The 17,185-nt window shown below is 41.2% G+C and overlaps 1 protein-coding gene across 1 annotated transcript in view; it reads left to right on the forward strand.

The window, feature by feature from the left end:
- Positions 1-4,039: 4,039 nt before the first annotated feature.
- The window catches only part of Mtf2 (metal response element binding transcription factor 2), a gene marked incomplete at its 3' end in the record, with an annotated part of 39,962 nt that continues 26,816 nt past the window's right edge, over positions 4,040-17,185 (forward strand). The window contains exon 1 of the mRNA XM_021163376.2: positions 4,040-4,290. Coding sequence (XP_021019035.1) covers positions 4,286-4,290 — 5 coding nt within the window. The remainder of the gene's footprint in view (positions 4,291-17,185) is intronic.

Below are 17,185 nucleotides of genomic sequence, written 5' to 3' on the forward strand. Positions count from 1 at the left end.
ACTTTGTAGACCAGGCTGGCCTCGAACTCAGAAATCCGCCTGCCTCTGCCTCCCGAGTGCTGGGATTAAAGGCGTGCGCCACCACGCCCGGCCAACCTCTTTTAAAAGACTTACCTATTTTTATTTTATGTACGATGCTGTTTTGCCTCTTAGAACTAGAGCTAAAGACACTTGTGATCTGTCATGTGGGTTCTGGGAATTGAACCCAGGTACTCAGGAAAAGCAGCCAGAGCTCTTAACTACTGCGGCATCTCTCTAGCCCCATCTTTCAGAGTTTTTAAAAAAGTGTTGTTTGTGTGTGTGTGTGTGTGTGTGTGTGTGTGTGTGTGTGTGTGTGTGAAAGAGAGAGAGAGAGCGCCAGACAGACAGACAGACACACACACACACAGAATGGGTTTGCACATGCTCCTGTAAATGTCAGAAAACTCTTGGGAGCTGGCTAGCTACCTTTTCCATGGTTTTCTTATTATTTTTGAGACAGGGTCTTATGAAGCCTCTTGTGGCTTTAAACACACTTTGTCACCAAAGACATCCTTAAACTTCTTATCTCTCGCCTCCATTTCCGCAGTGCTGAGATTACGGGTGAGAATCACCATGCCTGGTATATATCTGGTACTGGGGTTGGAACTGTGAAAGCCCCCTGCCAGTTGAATTTCATCCCCAGCCACATAGATTTCAATTCCTTGAGGTCAACTGTGACCTGAAAATATTAAATAAAACAATTCCAGAAATAAAAATAACTTTTATTTTCTTTTTTAAATATGTATGAGTATGCATCAATATAAATTTGTTTGTGTAGGGGCATGTGCACGAGCATGTGGTTCTAGAGGTGGCCAGAGGTGTCAGATTCCCTTGGCAGTTGGAGTTACAGGTAGTTGTAAACCAGCCAATATGAGTGCTGGCAATGGGTCTTGGGTCCTTTGCAATAGCAGTCAGTATGTACCCTGAATTTCCTCTCCACCACCCACTGTAAATTTTAAATTGTACACTATTGTGAGTAGGTTTATGAAATCTCACAGAGTTGCATGCACACTGCTCTGCTGGGATGAGAATTGTCCCTTTATATCCCCCATGTGCACATTGTTTATACTACCTGCTACACTGTAAATAGTCTCTCTGTTATCAGATTAGCTGTCCTGAATGGTGGTGTTACAGTTCTCATAGCATTTTTGTTTGGTTGGTTTTGCTTTTGGAGACAGGGTTCCTTTGTGTAGCCTTACCTATCCTGGAACTAGCTCTGTAGACCACACTGATCTTGAACTCATCAGAGCTCTATCAGTCTCTGCCTCCAGGGTCCCAGGATTAAAAGCATGCACTACCACTTCCCAGCTAGCTCAAATAACTTATTTTACTTAGTAATGGCTCCCAAGTGCAAGAGTTGTAATATTTGGTGCCAGGCGGTGGTGGCACACGCCTTTAATCCCAGCACTTAGGAGGCAGAGGCAGGCAGACTTCTGAGTTCGAGGCCAGCTTGGTTGGCCTACAGAGTGAGTTCCAGGACAGCCAGGGCTACATAGAGAAACCCTGTCTGGAAAAAAATAAAAGAGTTGTAATATTTGGAAATTTGGTTATAACCAAAGAGAAGATGTAAAGTGTTTTTTTTTTTAAGTGAAAACTTCTCAATTTAATAAGAAAAGACAAAAAAAGCTGAGATTGTTCAGATCTCTAAGAAATTTTAGAAAAAGAAAAGGAGGGTTGTCCAGGCCACCTTCACTTTTTTCTTTTTGAGCCAGGTTGTCACTCTGACCCAGGCTAATCTCAAGTTCACACTGTAGCCTGGGCTACACACTTATCCTCTCGGTTCAGCCAAGTGCAGGGATTCTGGGTGAGAGCCAGCACATCCAGCTGGTTTTTATTACAATATATTATAATTTTATAATTATTGCCAATATTTTCTTCTATTTAATATATAAATTAATTTTTCCATTAGTGTGTTTGTACAGTAAGACAGTATGAGAGTCCATTACTATGTGAAGTTCAGGCACACAATGGGGACAGCCCAGTGCTAAGAGATTTTGAGATTGCAGTGGCTGCTCAGAGGTACTGAATTACAGGAAATGATAAATATGAGGCTTGGTGACCACATAACAGGAATCCTGAAAACAATTAGACCAAGTTCTATCCCAAACTCATGTTCGAAAATTAAACATGGCTGCAGAGCAAATATACTTCTTTGGGTAATAATTGTATTTAACCAGTTTGAGCTGCATCTACTTTATTTCATTGAAAAACCTTTCTCAATCAACATAGGAAATACATTGAAGATAAACCTATAAGGAACTATGTTATAATGAGCCAGGTGTGGTAGTATATATCTGAAATACCAGCAATTGTGAGGTGAAGGCAGAAAGGGATACATAAGAACTCTGTCTCTAAACATTAACAACAGCCAAATTATGAAATAATGGGATTGTAGTAAAGTGAGACTGGAAAATTGGATATAGTGAATCTGCAGTAAAAAGAAAACCAGAAGAGTGGAAAGAAATAGCGAACATATTCATATTTTAAAATATTTAAGTTGGCTGTGATGGTTCATACCTACAATAACAGCAGTCACAGAGGCAAGAGGGTCAGGAGTTCAGGGTCAGCTTTAGTTACTTGTGTGTGTGTGTGTGAGAGAGAGAGAGAGAGAGTGTGTGTGTGTGTGTGTGAGAAAGAGAGAGACAGAGTGTGTGTGTGTGAGAGACAGACAGAGACAGAGAGAGATATAGAGACACATGAGAGAGAGAGAGAGAGAGAGAGAGAGTTAGATTGATTAAAATATACTGTATAATACAAAGCTAGGCATAGTGGCTCAGGCCTTTAATCCCAGTACTGAGGAGGAAGAGACAAGAAGATCTCTGTGAGTTTGAGGCAAGCCTGGTCTACACAATGAGTTCCAGGACAGCCAGAGCTACATAATAGATAGACCCTGTCTTTCAAAAAAAAAAAATGTAGTGTAATATGAATATGCCTATTTGCCAGATTTTGCAGAGCCTAGGTAAAGGGAACTCTTTTTTTTTTTTTTTTGTTTTGTTTTTCGAGACAGGGTTTCTCTGTATAGCCCTGGCTGTCCTGGAACTCACTCTGTAGACCAGGCTGGCCTTGAACTCAGAAATCCGCCTGCCTCTGCCTCCCAAGCTGGGATGAAAGGCGTGTGCCACCACCGCCCAGCTTAAAGGGAACTCTTGAAATATGAGTGAAAGGAATTTAGATCATAAGAGGTATTTCTTCAGAGAGAAAATACAGTACTGCCTCTGTGACATAATCTGTGATAAAAAAATATATGACTCTGAAAATATTTTAACAAAATAGAAATGTATTACAGGTGTTTCTGTAAGTGCTGGGTTGCATTTAAATATAAGTCAAAGATATAAGCATGTATTCCATTTATCAGCTGGGCCTCATATAAAAGCCTGCAATAGTATTAAAGTTGTGTGTTCCTTCAGTCAACTGCTTTGCAGGAGGGTATGCTCAAATTTCACTACAATTAGGAAAGGTCATGAAGCAGGTAAACAGGAAAAAAAAATCTCGTTCATTGTCAGAGGAAAAAAAAGGGAAAATCTCCCATTACAGATTCCAGATAAGTTTGGATTTGGATAGTATTCATTGAACGAAATTTGCCATCCAGGGTCTCCTCCCCACTTGCGGGGATTATAACAGCAGGCCTCTTGGTGAAGGTAAAAGAAAAGTATTTTTCCAGTTAATAATTTCCTTTCTTCAGAAAGAAAATCACCCCAGCAAGATGTACTGAGCAATATCCTATTTCTGAGGGCATTAAAAAAGACCCGCACGAAAGGTTGGACACGATCTCTCTTTTTAAAAGCCCTAGTACGGCAAGCATCAGCGTCTGGGAGCACTGCGCTCACTATTGTGTCTGCACCGGCAAAAGGAGGACTTAGTTCCACCGCGACGTCAAAGAGTCCCTCTTTGTTCAGCGCTGGTCCGGGACGCAGGGCGCGGTGTTCCTCCGCGCTCGCCGCGCAGGCCCCGCCCCTCTGCGGCTCTGGAGAGCTGCCATTCGGCCCCGGTGTAGCTCCGCGCTCCCAGAATGCACCGCTAGTCCGCGGGAAACCAAAATGGCGAAGGGCTGTAACGAAGTGGTCTGTGTTTGAGGCCGGTGTGAGCACGCACATTCTCCTTCCCAACCCTCGTCCCCAAGGAACTCGGTGTGTGTGTGCGTGTGCGCAGGGCTCCCGCTGGGGCGGGTGCCCAGGGAGTGCCCGGACTCGCGGGGGAGCGCCCACCGGAACGAGATTGCTTCTATTTTCCTGTATGAAGCGGTTGGCACCACTTAAGTGACCGAATGAGGTGAGAGACCTTGGCCTGGGAACCGACTCTTTGGGAGGAGGTTGGGATGAGGAGAGACGAAAGAAAGGAAGCAAAAGAAAGGGGAAAGATGGAGGATCCGCTTTGGGCAAGGGAGTCCTGTGTGGGGGTGTTCTTGCATTGATGCATATGTTGAAAGAATGGATCCGGAGGGGTAGTCAGTGAGATGTTGGTAAAAATAGGGACTGGAGGAAGGAGCGGGGCGCCCCGCTCGGGAGTCAGTTGGTGGAATTAGATAAAACGTTGAGACGGGGAAGCTGTGTTTGGAGGGCAGGAAGGAACCTGGGGGCGGGAGACGGTTGGAGGGGCAGGATGAACCTGGTGATGAGGGGGTGGGGAACCGAGGGGAGGAGCCGTCAGAATGCGAGGAGCCTAGTAGAGGGGCTGACTGGCACTTTAAGGGGTGCTAAGGAAAGTAGCAGTTTGGAACCAGAGGGTGCTGGAATTGTGGTAGGGCAATCTTAGTGGTGGGCTAGAGAGCGTAGGAGGGTGAGGAAAATGCCCTGGAAAGCAAGCCCTGGAAGCTTAAAGAGAAGAAGTGATAGGTGAATTGATACGGGGAAGAGGCATTTCTTCCGTTCAATTAAAATTTCTTGCCCCGATAATTTGTATTTATCATTACAACCTAGTTACTTACGGCACTAAAGGGGTTTAACCAAAATTTCCAGGATTTCTTAACACATTTCCATAGTGCCAGAACTCTTAACTGTGATTTACAATCTGCAGTCCTTGGTGGTTAATTTTTTCTTTGGCAGAGATGGATTTATTGAGTGATAGGAGAGATTGTGAACAATAGGAAAAGGGATATGGAATGCTGTTTTATTCTTTAAAACATTTAACTTTGGTTGAAGATATTACCATGCCACAGTAATTAGAATGTGAAAACCCAGACAAGCCTGTAATTGACATAGAAAAGTACCTCATGACATCAAAGTAGAGCTAGAAATATGTTAGTGGTTGGTTGACTCCGTTTTCTCTAGAAGTAAGTAACTTTCTCCTTCAAATAGATTCCATGTAATCTTCATAGTAACTTCTGCAGTTATCTGCAGACTGTTTTTAGCCTTTATGTTTTAATTTTTCTCTTGGGAATTTCTTTTTTGGGAGGGAATTGTGGGTAAAAAAAACCTGATTCTTTTTAGGATGCTGGATAATACTTTAAATATTTATTTATTTATTTAATGTATATAAGCACACTATTGCTGTCTTCAGACACACCAGAAGAGGGCATCAGATCCCATTACAGGTGGTTGTGAGCCACCATGTGGTTGCTGGGAATTGAACTCAGGACCTCTGCAAGAGCAGTCAGTGCTCTTAACCACTGAGCCATCTCTCCAGACCCCCTGGACAATGCTTTAAGTGGAGGTTTTTTGTTTTTTGTTTTTTTGTTTTCCTTTTTAAGTTTTGAAGCAGGGTCTTGTTATATAACTCTGGCCAGCCTGGAACTCACTTTGTATTCCAGTCTGACTTGAAAAGACAGAGATCTGTCTGCACCTGCACACTGAATGCTGATGGAGATCACTATCATGCTCTGCTGTTATTACTTTACTTGAGTTAACATCAACTATCATTGGGTATGCAACTATACTTAAATGTGTATTGTGGAGATTTTTTTTTTTCCTTTTGTTTTTCTCCTTTTCTTTCATTTTCTTTTCTTTTCTTTTTTTTTTTTTTCTTTTTGGAGACAGGGTTTCTCTGTATAGCCCTGGCTGTCCTGGAACTCACTCTGTATAGACCAGGCTGGCCTTGAACTCAGTAACCCATCTGCCTCTGCCTCCCAAGTGCTGGGATTGAAAAATTACCTGGTGAATTTTTTTTTCCTTATTTGTTCAAAAAGTATATATTGGGGACTTTCTTTGCATTAAATGTAGTCTTAAATATTAGAAATACCATTGTTGAACAACAGACATGTTCAGTGCTCATGTAGAGTATGCAGTTTGATTTTTGAGCAACGAGTAATGATAGAATGAACACACAAACACAAACTTGTTCATGTGTGCACAGGCATACATGGCAAGCACCATTTAATACCTTCAAGTTATACAATTGATATTTGATGGTAGTAATGATGAAAGTACAAAATAGATTCATAATGGAGTATGCAATTGAGATAGTTGAATTCAAGATAGTAATACAGCTGAGATTAGAGAAGACAAAAGAAACATTCTGTCAAAGGAATACACCCTGAATTTTGGGGAAAAATGTATAAGACATTAAAAAATTAAAAAAAAATGCATATGTGGTGGGGGAGGGCTGGGGAGGGTAATTTGCTAGTATCCATGGAAGCCAGAGGCATGAGATTCCCCTCAGTCTAGAGTCATAGGTGGTTGTGAGCTGCCTAATAAGTGCTGGAAACCAAACTCAGTTCTTCTTCAAGAGTAATATGTGTTTTTAATGGCTGAGACATGTCTCTAGCCCCCATAAAGAATATTTTTCACCAGTTATAGTGGTTCTAAAATTTTACCTGCTTAATGAATGCATTTTTCATTTTCTGTTTTATTTTAAGACTTTAAAAAAAAAGTATTTATTTTATGTGTTTGAGTACACTATAGCTGTCTTCAGACACACCAGAAGAGGGCATCATATTCCATTACAGATGGTTGTGAGCCNNCNNTGTGGTTGCTGGGAATTGAACTCAGGACCTTTGGAAGAATAGTCAGTGCTCTTAACCACTGAACCATCTCTCCAGCCCCAACTTATTTCTTTTATGTATATGAAGATTTTTGCCTGCATGTATATGTGTGCACCACATGGGAGCAGTGCCCACAGAGGCCAAAAGAAGGTGGTTTATCCCTTTGGAACTGAAGTTAGAAACGGTTGTAAGTTGCCATGTTAATGCTGGGAATCAAAGGCCCTGGAGATTGAACTCAGGTCCTCTGGAAGGACAGCCAGAGCCATCTCTAATTCTGAGCCATCTCTACAGTCTAAGAATGCATTTCTTGACAGCAGGTAGGGACAGAAAGATCCAAAGTTCAAGGCTATTCTTAGCTATATATGAATTCGCAGCTAGCCTGGGACACATGAGGCCCCGTTTGGGAAAAAAAATAGAAATGATTACCAGGGGCTAAATAATAATCATAATCATATAATCATAAAAGTAGGACTTGACATAAAGTGATGGTTGAACTTCATTGTCAATTTGATTAGATTCAGATTCACCATGGAAATATACCTCTGGATATGCCTATGATTGTTTTCAGAAAGGTTTGAGGAGGGAAGACCCACCCTGACTATGTGAGGCCATCATACCCATGGGCTGGGGTCCTGGATTGAATCAAATGGAGGAAGCAAGCTGAGCATGAACATTGATCTTCCTGACTGCAGATATCAGTGCGATAGCTGTCTCCTGCTTCTTCTACTATGCCTCCCCCTTCCATGATGGACTGTACTCTGAAACTGTGAGCCAAAATATACACTTTTTTTATGTTTTTGTCAGAGGTTTTTACACAGCAATGAGAAAAATACTGAATGCATATATTAATAAAATCTCAAGACATGAAGAACAAAGGACTGTGGCTCAGTAGAGTAAGATTTTTCATCGTAGTGCTGAGTATAGTAAGTGAACAGCACCAGACTTTCTTTACAAAGGGAAACTCTTTACAATGTAAAGTTGTGTGTGTAGGAACTGAATGAGTCAGTTGTTATTCATTGCTTGGCCTCACCTGCCACTCGTATGTTGAAGCTTTGTTCCTTTCCTAGCTAGGACCACAGGTTCCAGCCACTCTACCAGTGAGTTGCAGTGAGGACTGAGATATTTGTAGGTCTAGAAGAAGACTTTAGAGAAGTTTTGTGCACATATCCTTTTACTGTGTGCCACGTCTCTAGCCAAAGAGTACATGATCCAGAAAGCTTTGGCGTGGTGTGAACAAGACCCGGCAATCCCAGATTGATGCAGAATCATTGTGAGCTCTAAAAGCAACGGTTATTCGTGGAAAGGGGAAAAAATTTAAATTATCTTTGACAACTTAAAAATGAAGTGCTAATAGGATATATTAAGGATTCTGGGCAAACAGTTTGTCCTATTCTAGTTTGTTTCTATCTTTTTCTTTGATGTGATGCCTGTAATCTCATGAGAGAGATAAAGAGTGTGGATTTTGGTAGTGGGGAGGATCTAGGACCAGTTGGGCATAGGAAGTCATAATTGGAATATACTGTATGGAAAAAAAAATCTATTTACAATTAAAAAAATGTGACTAGAAATGTAGTAAGTACACTTTGTGGGTGGTTTTAAGAAGAGTCATGTAGCCTGACTCTAGTGCTAGGATCGCAGGTTGTCACTTAATACTGCTACTTCATTTTCAGTTTTTCCTCCCCTTCCCTCTTCTTGCTTATGGAATGGTGTCCCATCTCTTGCAAAGGGAAGTTTCTTGATGAGGAGTGAGAACTACACTTAACTGGGCATAAGTAAAAATATTTAGGATATAGTTAGGGGTTGATTGCTGGTTTAGTAAATGATAGTTGTAGGTTCTCCTCTAAGATCCATGACTTCAGTAGTCCTAGGTAGTTGACTAGATTTCCATTAACACAAGTTTTTTCTCTCTGAGTAGGGTCTTAAGTCCAATTAGAGTTACTGGTTACCACCAAGGTATGCATGCCACTGGTGCACCATAAAGGTTATTGTGCCAGCTGTTATAGCTGGGTAGGAAGGACTGTTGCTTCCCTCATTTGGCAGCTTGCATGGCACCTTCTGGAAACATGAAGCTAGTCAGTTCTAGTTTAGGTGTCTCTGGGCCCACTGTCTGAAGTTCATGGTATCATCAGCATTAGGAACTTATCTTCTACCACTTGGGATTGGGTAACCAAAGGCTAAATAGCAGTAGTCTGTAATGTTTAAGGAGTCTCCTGGACAGTCCTGACCAACAACTGAAAAGTGCTATTCTCATGTTTAGTAATGGAAATTTTGTTAAATAGAGGGGAAATCAGAGGACAATTTCAGAGAGTTGTTTCTATTATGGGTCTCAGGGATAGAACTTATAGCTTATCAGGCTTGATGACAAGCATTTTTATCTGCTGAGCTATTTTGCTAGCTCTTAGTTGTTTAAAATGTACTTGTTTTTATTTTATGTGTATGAAAGTTAGGCTTACATGTTATGTTCACCATGTGCTTGCTTGGTGTCCATGGAGGCCAGAACAGGGTGTTGGGTCCCCTGGAACTCTGAGTTGTTAGCTACCGTGTGGGTGCTGGGACACAAAACTGCAAGAGCAGTAAGTACTTGAGCTGCTAAGCCTTCCCTCTAGATTCTCTATGGAGTTTTAATGAAGTAAAGTACCTCAGTGAGGTAGGGAATGGGAGTTGGAATATGTGGACTCCCTTTTATGACAAGAAAGTAGGTCTAGGGGCTGGCTCAGTGGTTAAGAACATTTGTTGCTCCTGCACAAGATCTAGGTTTAGTTCCCAGCACCACATGGTGGTGGTTCATAACCACCTGGGGGTCAAATGCCTTTTTCTGACCTCCAAAGGCACCACCAAGTTGCATGTGGTACATAAGTATACATGCAAGCAAAACAAAATAAAATGTATAAATCAAAAAATAAATAAAAGAATGTAGGTCTGAAATTGATTAAAGGCAAGTATATAAACACAATTGTTTGGAAATAAATACTGGGATAGGTTGGGGAACCTCTCTCTCTCTGTCTCTCTCTCTCTCTCTTTCAATGTATGTGTGCATGAATATGAGTGATGCTGGAGAGAAGGCTCAGTACTTAGGAGCACTGGCTGCTTTTCCATAGGACCTTGGTCCTATTCCCAGTTCCCACTTGGTGGCTCACAATCATCTGTAATTCCAGTTCCGAGGGAATCTAGTACCTTCTGGTCTCCCTGGACACTTATGCAAGTCATATACATATACATGCAGGCAAAACACTGAAACAATTTTTTTTTGGAGACAGGGTTTCTCTGTAGCCCTGGCTGTGCTGGTACTTAATATGTAGGCTGGCCTCGAACTCAGAAATCTGCCTGCCTCTGCCTCCCAAGTGCTGGGATTAAAGGCATGCACCACCACTGCCCGGCTTGAAACATAAATTTAAAAAATACTTTAATTTTGATTATGTGCCTGTGTGTATATGCATGTAAATGCAGTGCCCAAAAGAGGTCTGAAGGTGTCAGATCTTCTACAGGTTGTTGTGAGTCAAAGCAATGTATGCTCTTAACTGATAAACCATCTTTCTAGCTCCCTTTGCCTCTCTTTTCCTTTATTTTTTATTTTATTTTACTTTGTTTTTATTTTTTGAGGCAGGGTCTTGAGATGAGGTTACCTTTAAACACAGATCCTCCTGTGTTTGCTTCTTGAGTGCTGGGATTAAAGGTATACACCACTGTGCCTGGCCATTTCTTACTATTTAATTAAAGAAATTTAATGTATGATAATGTTTTTTAATTTCTAAAGCTAAGAAATAGAGTAGAAGTAACTTTTCTAAAATTATTTTTTAAAATGTGTTTTGCCTGTGTAAACATCCTTGTTTGTGTGCCTCCTGCCTGTGAAAGCCAAAAAGGGATGGGTGTCAGAGCCCCCTGAGGCTATTTGCAAACAGCAATGACCTGTTTTGTAGGTATTGAGAATCTAGCCCAGCTCTACTAGAAGGAATAGCAGCTATTGCTCTTAACAAACCACTGAACCATCTCTCCGGTCCTAGAGGTAGTCTTGAATCTGCCTGTGTTATGCCTTCTGGTCTCTGTAGAACTTTGGTTTCTTTGATGTTAGATGTTGGTATATTCGTCAATTAAAAAGAAGACATCCCAGGCTCAGATTTTATTTTATTTTATCTATCTCAAGGGGTAAGAGAATGACTTTCCCATAGGTTTGGTGCAGGATTGCATCTGAGTCCTGTTGTGACCTTGTGGATTCGACTATATCTGAGTCCACCAAAAGATGCCACCAGAGTGGCTCCCTCATTTGTTGTTAGGTTATATCCTTCCCATCACAGGAAGTAGAAGAAATTCTGGGAAAGAATATAGCCACCATGGCAGTTTTGTGCTGTTTAGAAGAGCTCTGAATGGTGGCTCATGCCTATAATCCTAGCCCTTTTAAAGCAGAGGCCAGCTTGAGCTACAGTGGGGAATCCTGTTTCAAAACATTAAAACCAAAACAAAAAAATCCAAAAAGATGAGATTTGTTGGTGGGGTCGGTGTCAGGATAGATGAAGTGGGTTTTGTCTTGTTTGCTTTGCTTTGTCCCTTAGCTCTGATTCCTTCCTACCCCCACTATTGCAAGATGCTTTTGCCTTATAGATTGGTGAATCAAGGGCAAGGTGGCGGTGTGAAGTAGGATTAGATTTTCCTTCCTTTTTTCCCTTAGCTGCCGAGTGTTTCATCTTGGACTAGAGTAGTGGCAAGGGTACTGGAAACGTGATTGTGGTGGAGGTGTCATGGCTGATTGCTGTTACCAGAGAAGAGGAGGGAAATTGGAGCGGCACAATAGAGGGATGAAAGTTCCTACTAGGGAGGTGAGTCCTATTTGGGGGGTGGTAGCTTTCAGCCCTTAGATTAAACTACCTTTAATCTAGTCTTTATTTAAACAGACAGTTGTTACAAGTAGTTTACTGACTGTGTATTCTTTATCTATGCATTGTGTGTGATAGGTGTACGTGAGGATATGGTAAGCAAACCCTACAGTTTTCTAAGAACACAGACTGTACGTATACAGGGTGCAGAGTAAAGACTCATTTTTTTATTGAAGAAAAATAATTGAAATTACAGACTACTTTGTTCATTTTTTGAGAAATGATACTATGCTAGGTTCTTAAATGTATTTTCACAATCTGTTACTTTAAAAAAACCTTTTTTTTTTTTTTTTTTTTGGAGACTGTTTTTCTGTGTAGCCCTGGCTGTCTTAAGAGCTCACTCTATAGACCAGGCTGGCCTCAAATTCAAGAGATCCACCTGCCTCTGCCTCCTGAGTACTGGGATTAAAGGCGTGGGCCACTGCCATCAAGCTGATATCGTATTCATCCCCACCTCTTCTCAGACCACCTCACCCCTAACTCCCCTACTCTCACTTTTGAACTATCCCACTAGCCTAGATAGATTGTACTGGCTGTATGCTCCAGAGTGTGAAGGCCATATAACTTCTGTGTCTTGAAACTGTAGCCTCAGAAAGGACTGCATTTTTGTTTGTTTGTTTTGTTTTCAACACAGGGTTTTCTCTGTGTAGCCCTGGCTGTCTTGTAACTAACAGCCTTGGACTCAGAGATCCACCTGCCTCTGCCTCCCCAGTGATAGGATTAAAGACATGCTACACAACTGCCCAGCTAAATTTTAAAATACTTTTTTGTGTGTGTGCAGGTACCTGTGTACCATAGCATTCATGTGGAGGTCAGAGGACAACTTGCTGCAGTTAGTTTTTTCTAGTTTGTGGGTTCTGAGGATCAAACTCATGTTGTCAAATTTGCAGCAAGATCTATTACTTGCTAAGGCATATTACTGGTCCAAAGACTATTTAGATTAAGCTATCTAGGCTCTAACAATTAATCTTCTCCTAGATAAGTAGGGGGAAAAATGGGAAGGTAGGATGGAGTAACTAGTCTTTTCTTTAATTACATTATTTAAACTATTCAACCAATTACTAAGTTGTTAAGTCACGGCCTTATTTATTATAGGCTAGTAAACTAACTAATGAAGAAAGACTTTTTTTAGTCATTTGTTACCATTGGCTCTCAAAGAAGTTCATTTTCTATCAAATTATGTATCCCTGGAGCTATCAAGATGGCTCAGCAGTTAAGAATGAAAACTGCTTTTGTAGAGTTTGGTTCACAGCACCCGTATTGGGCAGTCCCCAGTTGCCTGTAATTCTGGTTATGCAGGGGGATCTGATACCTCTGACCTCCAAGGTCACCTGCACCAATGTGTGCATATCCCTATACAGTATATACATATAATAAATAAAGATAACAATAAAAAACTTTTTAAAATCCTATTCATTTGTTTATTTGTTTTGAGACAGTTTCTCTGTGTAGCCCTGGCTGTCCTAGGACTCACTCTGTAGACCAGGCTGGCCTTGAACTCAGATCCACCTGCTTCTGCCTCCCAAGTGCTGGGATTAAAGGTGTACAATACCACTTTGGCTCTACATATACAATTTTATTGTTAAAAATGTAATATTTTATTAAATATATTTTGGCACCCTTAATTGGTTTCTCTTTTTTTAAAAGAAACTATTCATCTATGTGTAAATGTGTGTGTGTGTATATATGTATATATATATGTGTGTGTGTGTATACACACCACGCCATGCCATGCATGCTGAGGTCAGAGGACAGTTTGTAGCAGGATTGATCACAGGTCATTTCTTTTGTTAATGGACACTCTTAACCTACTATGCCATCTTGCTCTACCACATTTCTCATACTCATTGAGTATGGATGTATATCCATATCATCGTGCATATGGAGGTTAGAGGACAACTTGTTAGATTATATGGGTTTGAGGGGAGTATTTCCCAGATGAGCCATCTTGTGTCCATTTCTCCCCCAACTCCTCTTTTTGAGACGGTCTTACTAGCTGACCTGAAACTCACTATGTAGAGTGGGCCTTGAACTCAGAAAGCCCTGCCTGCCTTTGCTTCTCAAGTGCTGGGCTTCTTAAAGGTTTTCTAGGGATCTGGCTTTGGACAGGATGCAGAAAGTGAGGTCAAAGGGTAAAGGTAACTGTTACTAGGATGGGCTCTTGTTCCCAAACACACATCATCGATTTCAGGAGAAGGGAGGAAAAAGGACAAAGTTTAATGCTTGATGTAAGAATGTGTACTCTGTGATAGAAGTAATACAGTGGAGAGTAAGACAAGAACATAACATAACCATCACATAAGAGAGGGCATGTCGAAATAATAGCAAAGCACATGACTGTGTCTGAGGATGTTTGCCTCTTTGATTGTATGTTTCCATTCCAGGATTAGAGAGCATTCTGCTGGCTTATTTTTCATAGTTACTTATACTATTCAGGTTTGGGTTATTGTAGTGTTTTTTAAGTTTTATTTATTTTATGCATATGAGTACACTGTAGCTGTACAGATGGTTGTGAGCCTTCTTGTGGTTGTTGGGAGTTGAATTTAGGACTTCTACTTGCTCCAGTTGGCCCTGCTCCCTCCAGAAAAGGGCATCAGATCTCATTATGGGTGGTTGTAAGCCACCAAGTGGTTGCTGGGATTTGAACTCAGGACCTTTGGGAAAGCAGTCAGTGTTCTTACCTGCTTAGCCATCTCACCAGCCCTATTGTAGTGGTTTGAATAGATTTGGCCCCCATAGAGTCATGTTTGGAATGCTTAGCCATACATACTGGCAGTATTAGAATGTGTGGCCTTATTGGTGGAAGTGAATCATTATGTAGGTGGGCTTTGAGGCACCACATTTGCCTGCATGCTATTGTACTTCCCACCATGATGATAATGGACTAAACCTCTGAAACTGTAATCTAGCTCCATTTAAATGGTTGCCTTTATAAGAGTTGTCTTGGTCATTTCTTTACAGCAATGGAAATCCAAAGTGAAACAGAAAGTTGGTACCAGGAAGTGAGGTATTGTTGCCATAGGCCTGACCATGCAGCTGTTTTGTTTTGTTTTGTTTTTTGGAGGAATGTGGGTTTTGGTACTTTGGAAAGAGTGGAATGCTTTAATTGGGATCTGATGCTTAATAGGCTACACTAGTAGAAGCATGGAAGACAGTAGCTCAAGAGGTTTTAGAGAAGAGTTTTAATGTGTGCCCTAGAAATTGTTCTTAGGGTATTTATTGAAGAATGTAGCTGCTATTTGCCCTTGTCTGAAGAGTCTGCTTGAGGCTAAAGTGAAGAGATTTAGATTATTTGCATTGACAAAGGAAATCTCAAAACATCCACCATAGACTGTGTCCCGTGGTTTACTCTTTCAGAAGAGCCTTTTGATCAGATTTAGCAAACTAAGGAAAAGTACAAACTTTGTGGTTCAAAGATTAAAGGGGCACCAGGAAGTGGAATGGAGCTAAATCCTGTGTTCCCGGATGTTGAATAGAATTAAGGGATTGGTGGCTTTGAGGCAGGATCCCACCCAGCTAGCTTATTGTTTTAAGTGGTGTGCATTTGAATGAGGGGTAGTTATTATGTTAGGCCTTACTGTGACCTGGCTATTGTTTCTATTTGGACTGAGATCTGATTGTGTGTCACGCTGACAAGGGATAGTTTATGAGGGCAATTCTTGGTTGTCAACTTTATGTGACATGGAGTGAACTATATATAGTCCAGAAATGTAGAGCACATGTGATCCAGACACAGGCTTTTTTGATCTGGATTTTGAGGCATAGTTTTTCATGAGAAAAGGAATTAAAAAGAAAAGCTTAGGTCCAAGTGTGGTGGTAGGAGTCTTTAATCCTAGCACTCAGGAAGAGGAGGCATACAGATTTCTAAATTCAAGGTCAGAGCAAGTTCCAAGACAGCCAAGCATAGGCAGTAAGGGATTTGGAAAACAGAAAGCTTCTGATAATGTAATAGAAGAAGGGGGCCTTCTTCAGCTCTAGTAAGCAGCAGAACTTGGTTAGCAGCTTAGGCCATGTATGTGGCTCTGGTTTTAGTCAAGAATAGAAGGGACAGACTACTGGGATGCTGGTTAGCTAGAGCTAGGAAGTTCATGGTGATTAAGAAGAGACCAGCATCACTGAAGTGAAATCTGGGAAGTGTTTTCAGAGAGCACAAAGGAGCCTGTATTCCAGTAATAGCCAAGGTTGTAGCTCATGTTTCAGCTGGAATTGGTAGTGTGTAAGAGATACCCAAGTGGACTGATTTTGAAGTTATGAAAGGGTCATGGAGAGCAGCTGAGGTTAGGTACTGTGAGAGGCTAAGAGGCCATCGGTGAAGGTACAGCCTCAGTGACATTTGAAGACCCAGGACTGAAAGGACCATGCAAAAGAGTTGAGGCTTGGTACCATGAAGAGAACCTATTGATGAAGCCTAGTTGCAACGGAAGACACTTGTGTATTGGAGATCAGTACCATCACCATGATCACCAAGAGCAGCAGCAGCTGTGGAGTGGAGTCAGCCTAGCATGCTACAAAGATCATGTATGAATCCCAGACATTGGAACAAGAAGCTATGAAGTTGAAGTTGCCTTGGAGACCCCAACATGTTCCAGATGCCAAAGCCATAGGATATCTGCTGAGAAAAACTGTTAACAGGAGTGGGACCAGCCCAGGAGAAAGAAGTGTGTTGTAGTTAACAAAGCTGAAAGGAATTGGACATCAGACGGGCAGATGCAGAGTTGAGAGTGCCCAGCAGGTTTTTGGTCTTGTTTTAATCTAGTATTTCCTTACTCTTATATTTTTGAAATGATAATGTATATCCACTTATTGAAATATGCTGTCTGCTTTTTGATTTTATAGGGAACTGCAGTAAAGAGATTGCATGAATCTCAGAAGAGATTTTGAACTTTTAAACATTGTTGTCACTTCAGTAGACGGACTTGTGAAGTTGGACTAAATGCATTTTGCATTGTGTTATGGCTATAAGCCTATAGGGGCGAGGGAATGGAATTTAGTGGTTTGAATAGGTTTGGCCCCATAGATTCATGTGTTTTATTGAGTGGCACTATTAGGTGGTATGGCCTTGTTGGAGGAAGTGTGTCACCGTGTAGGTTGATTTGAGGTTTCCTATGCTCAAGTCTTCACCCAGTGCAGTAACTGAGACAGTTACTTACATAGGGATTCAAGATCCCTGAAGTCATCACTGAACTTAGAGTGTTTGCTTATTTATACAGGGTTAGACATATCCCAGGCTGGTCTTGAACTTTTCTTTTTTCTTTTTTTTGTTTTTGTTTTTTGTTTTTTGTTTTTTTGTTTTTGTTTTTTGAGACAGGGTTTCTCTGTGTAGCCCTGGCTGTCCTGGAACTCACTCTGTAGACCAGGCTGGCCTCGAACTCAGAAATCC

This window comes from Mus caroli, chromosome 5 (genome assembly GCF_900094665.2).
Source record: "Mus caroli chromosome 5, CAROLI_EIJ_v1.1, whole genome shotgun sequence".
Taxonomy (NCBI): Eukaryota; Metazoa; Chordata; class Mammalia; order Rodentia; family Muridae; genus Mus; species Mus caroli.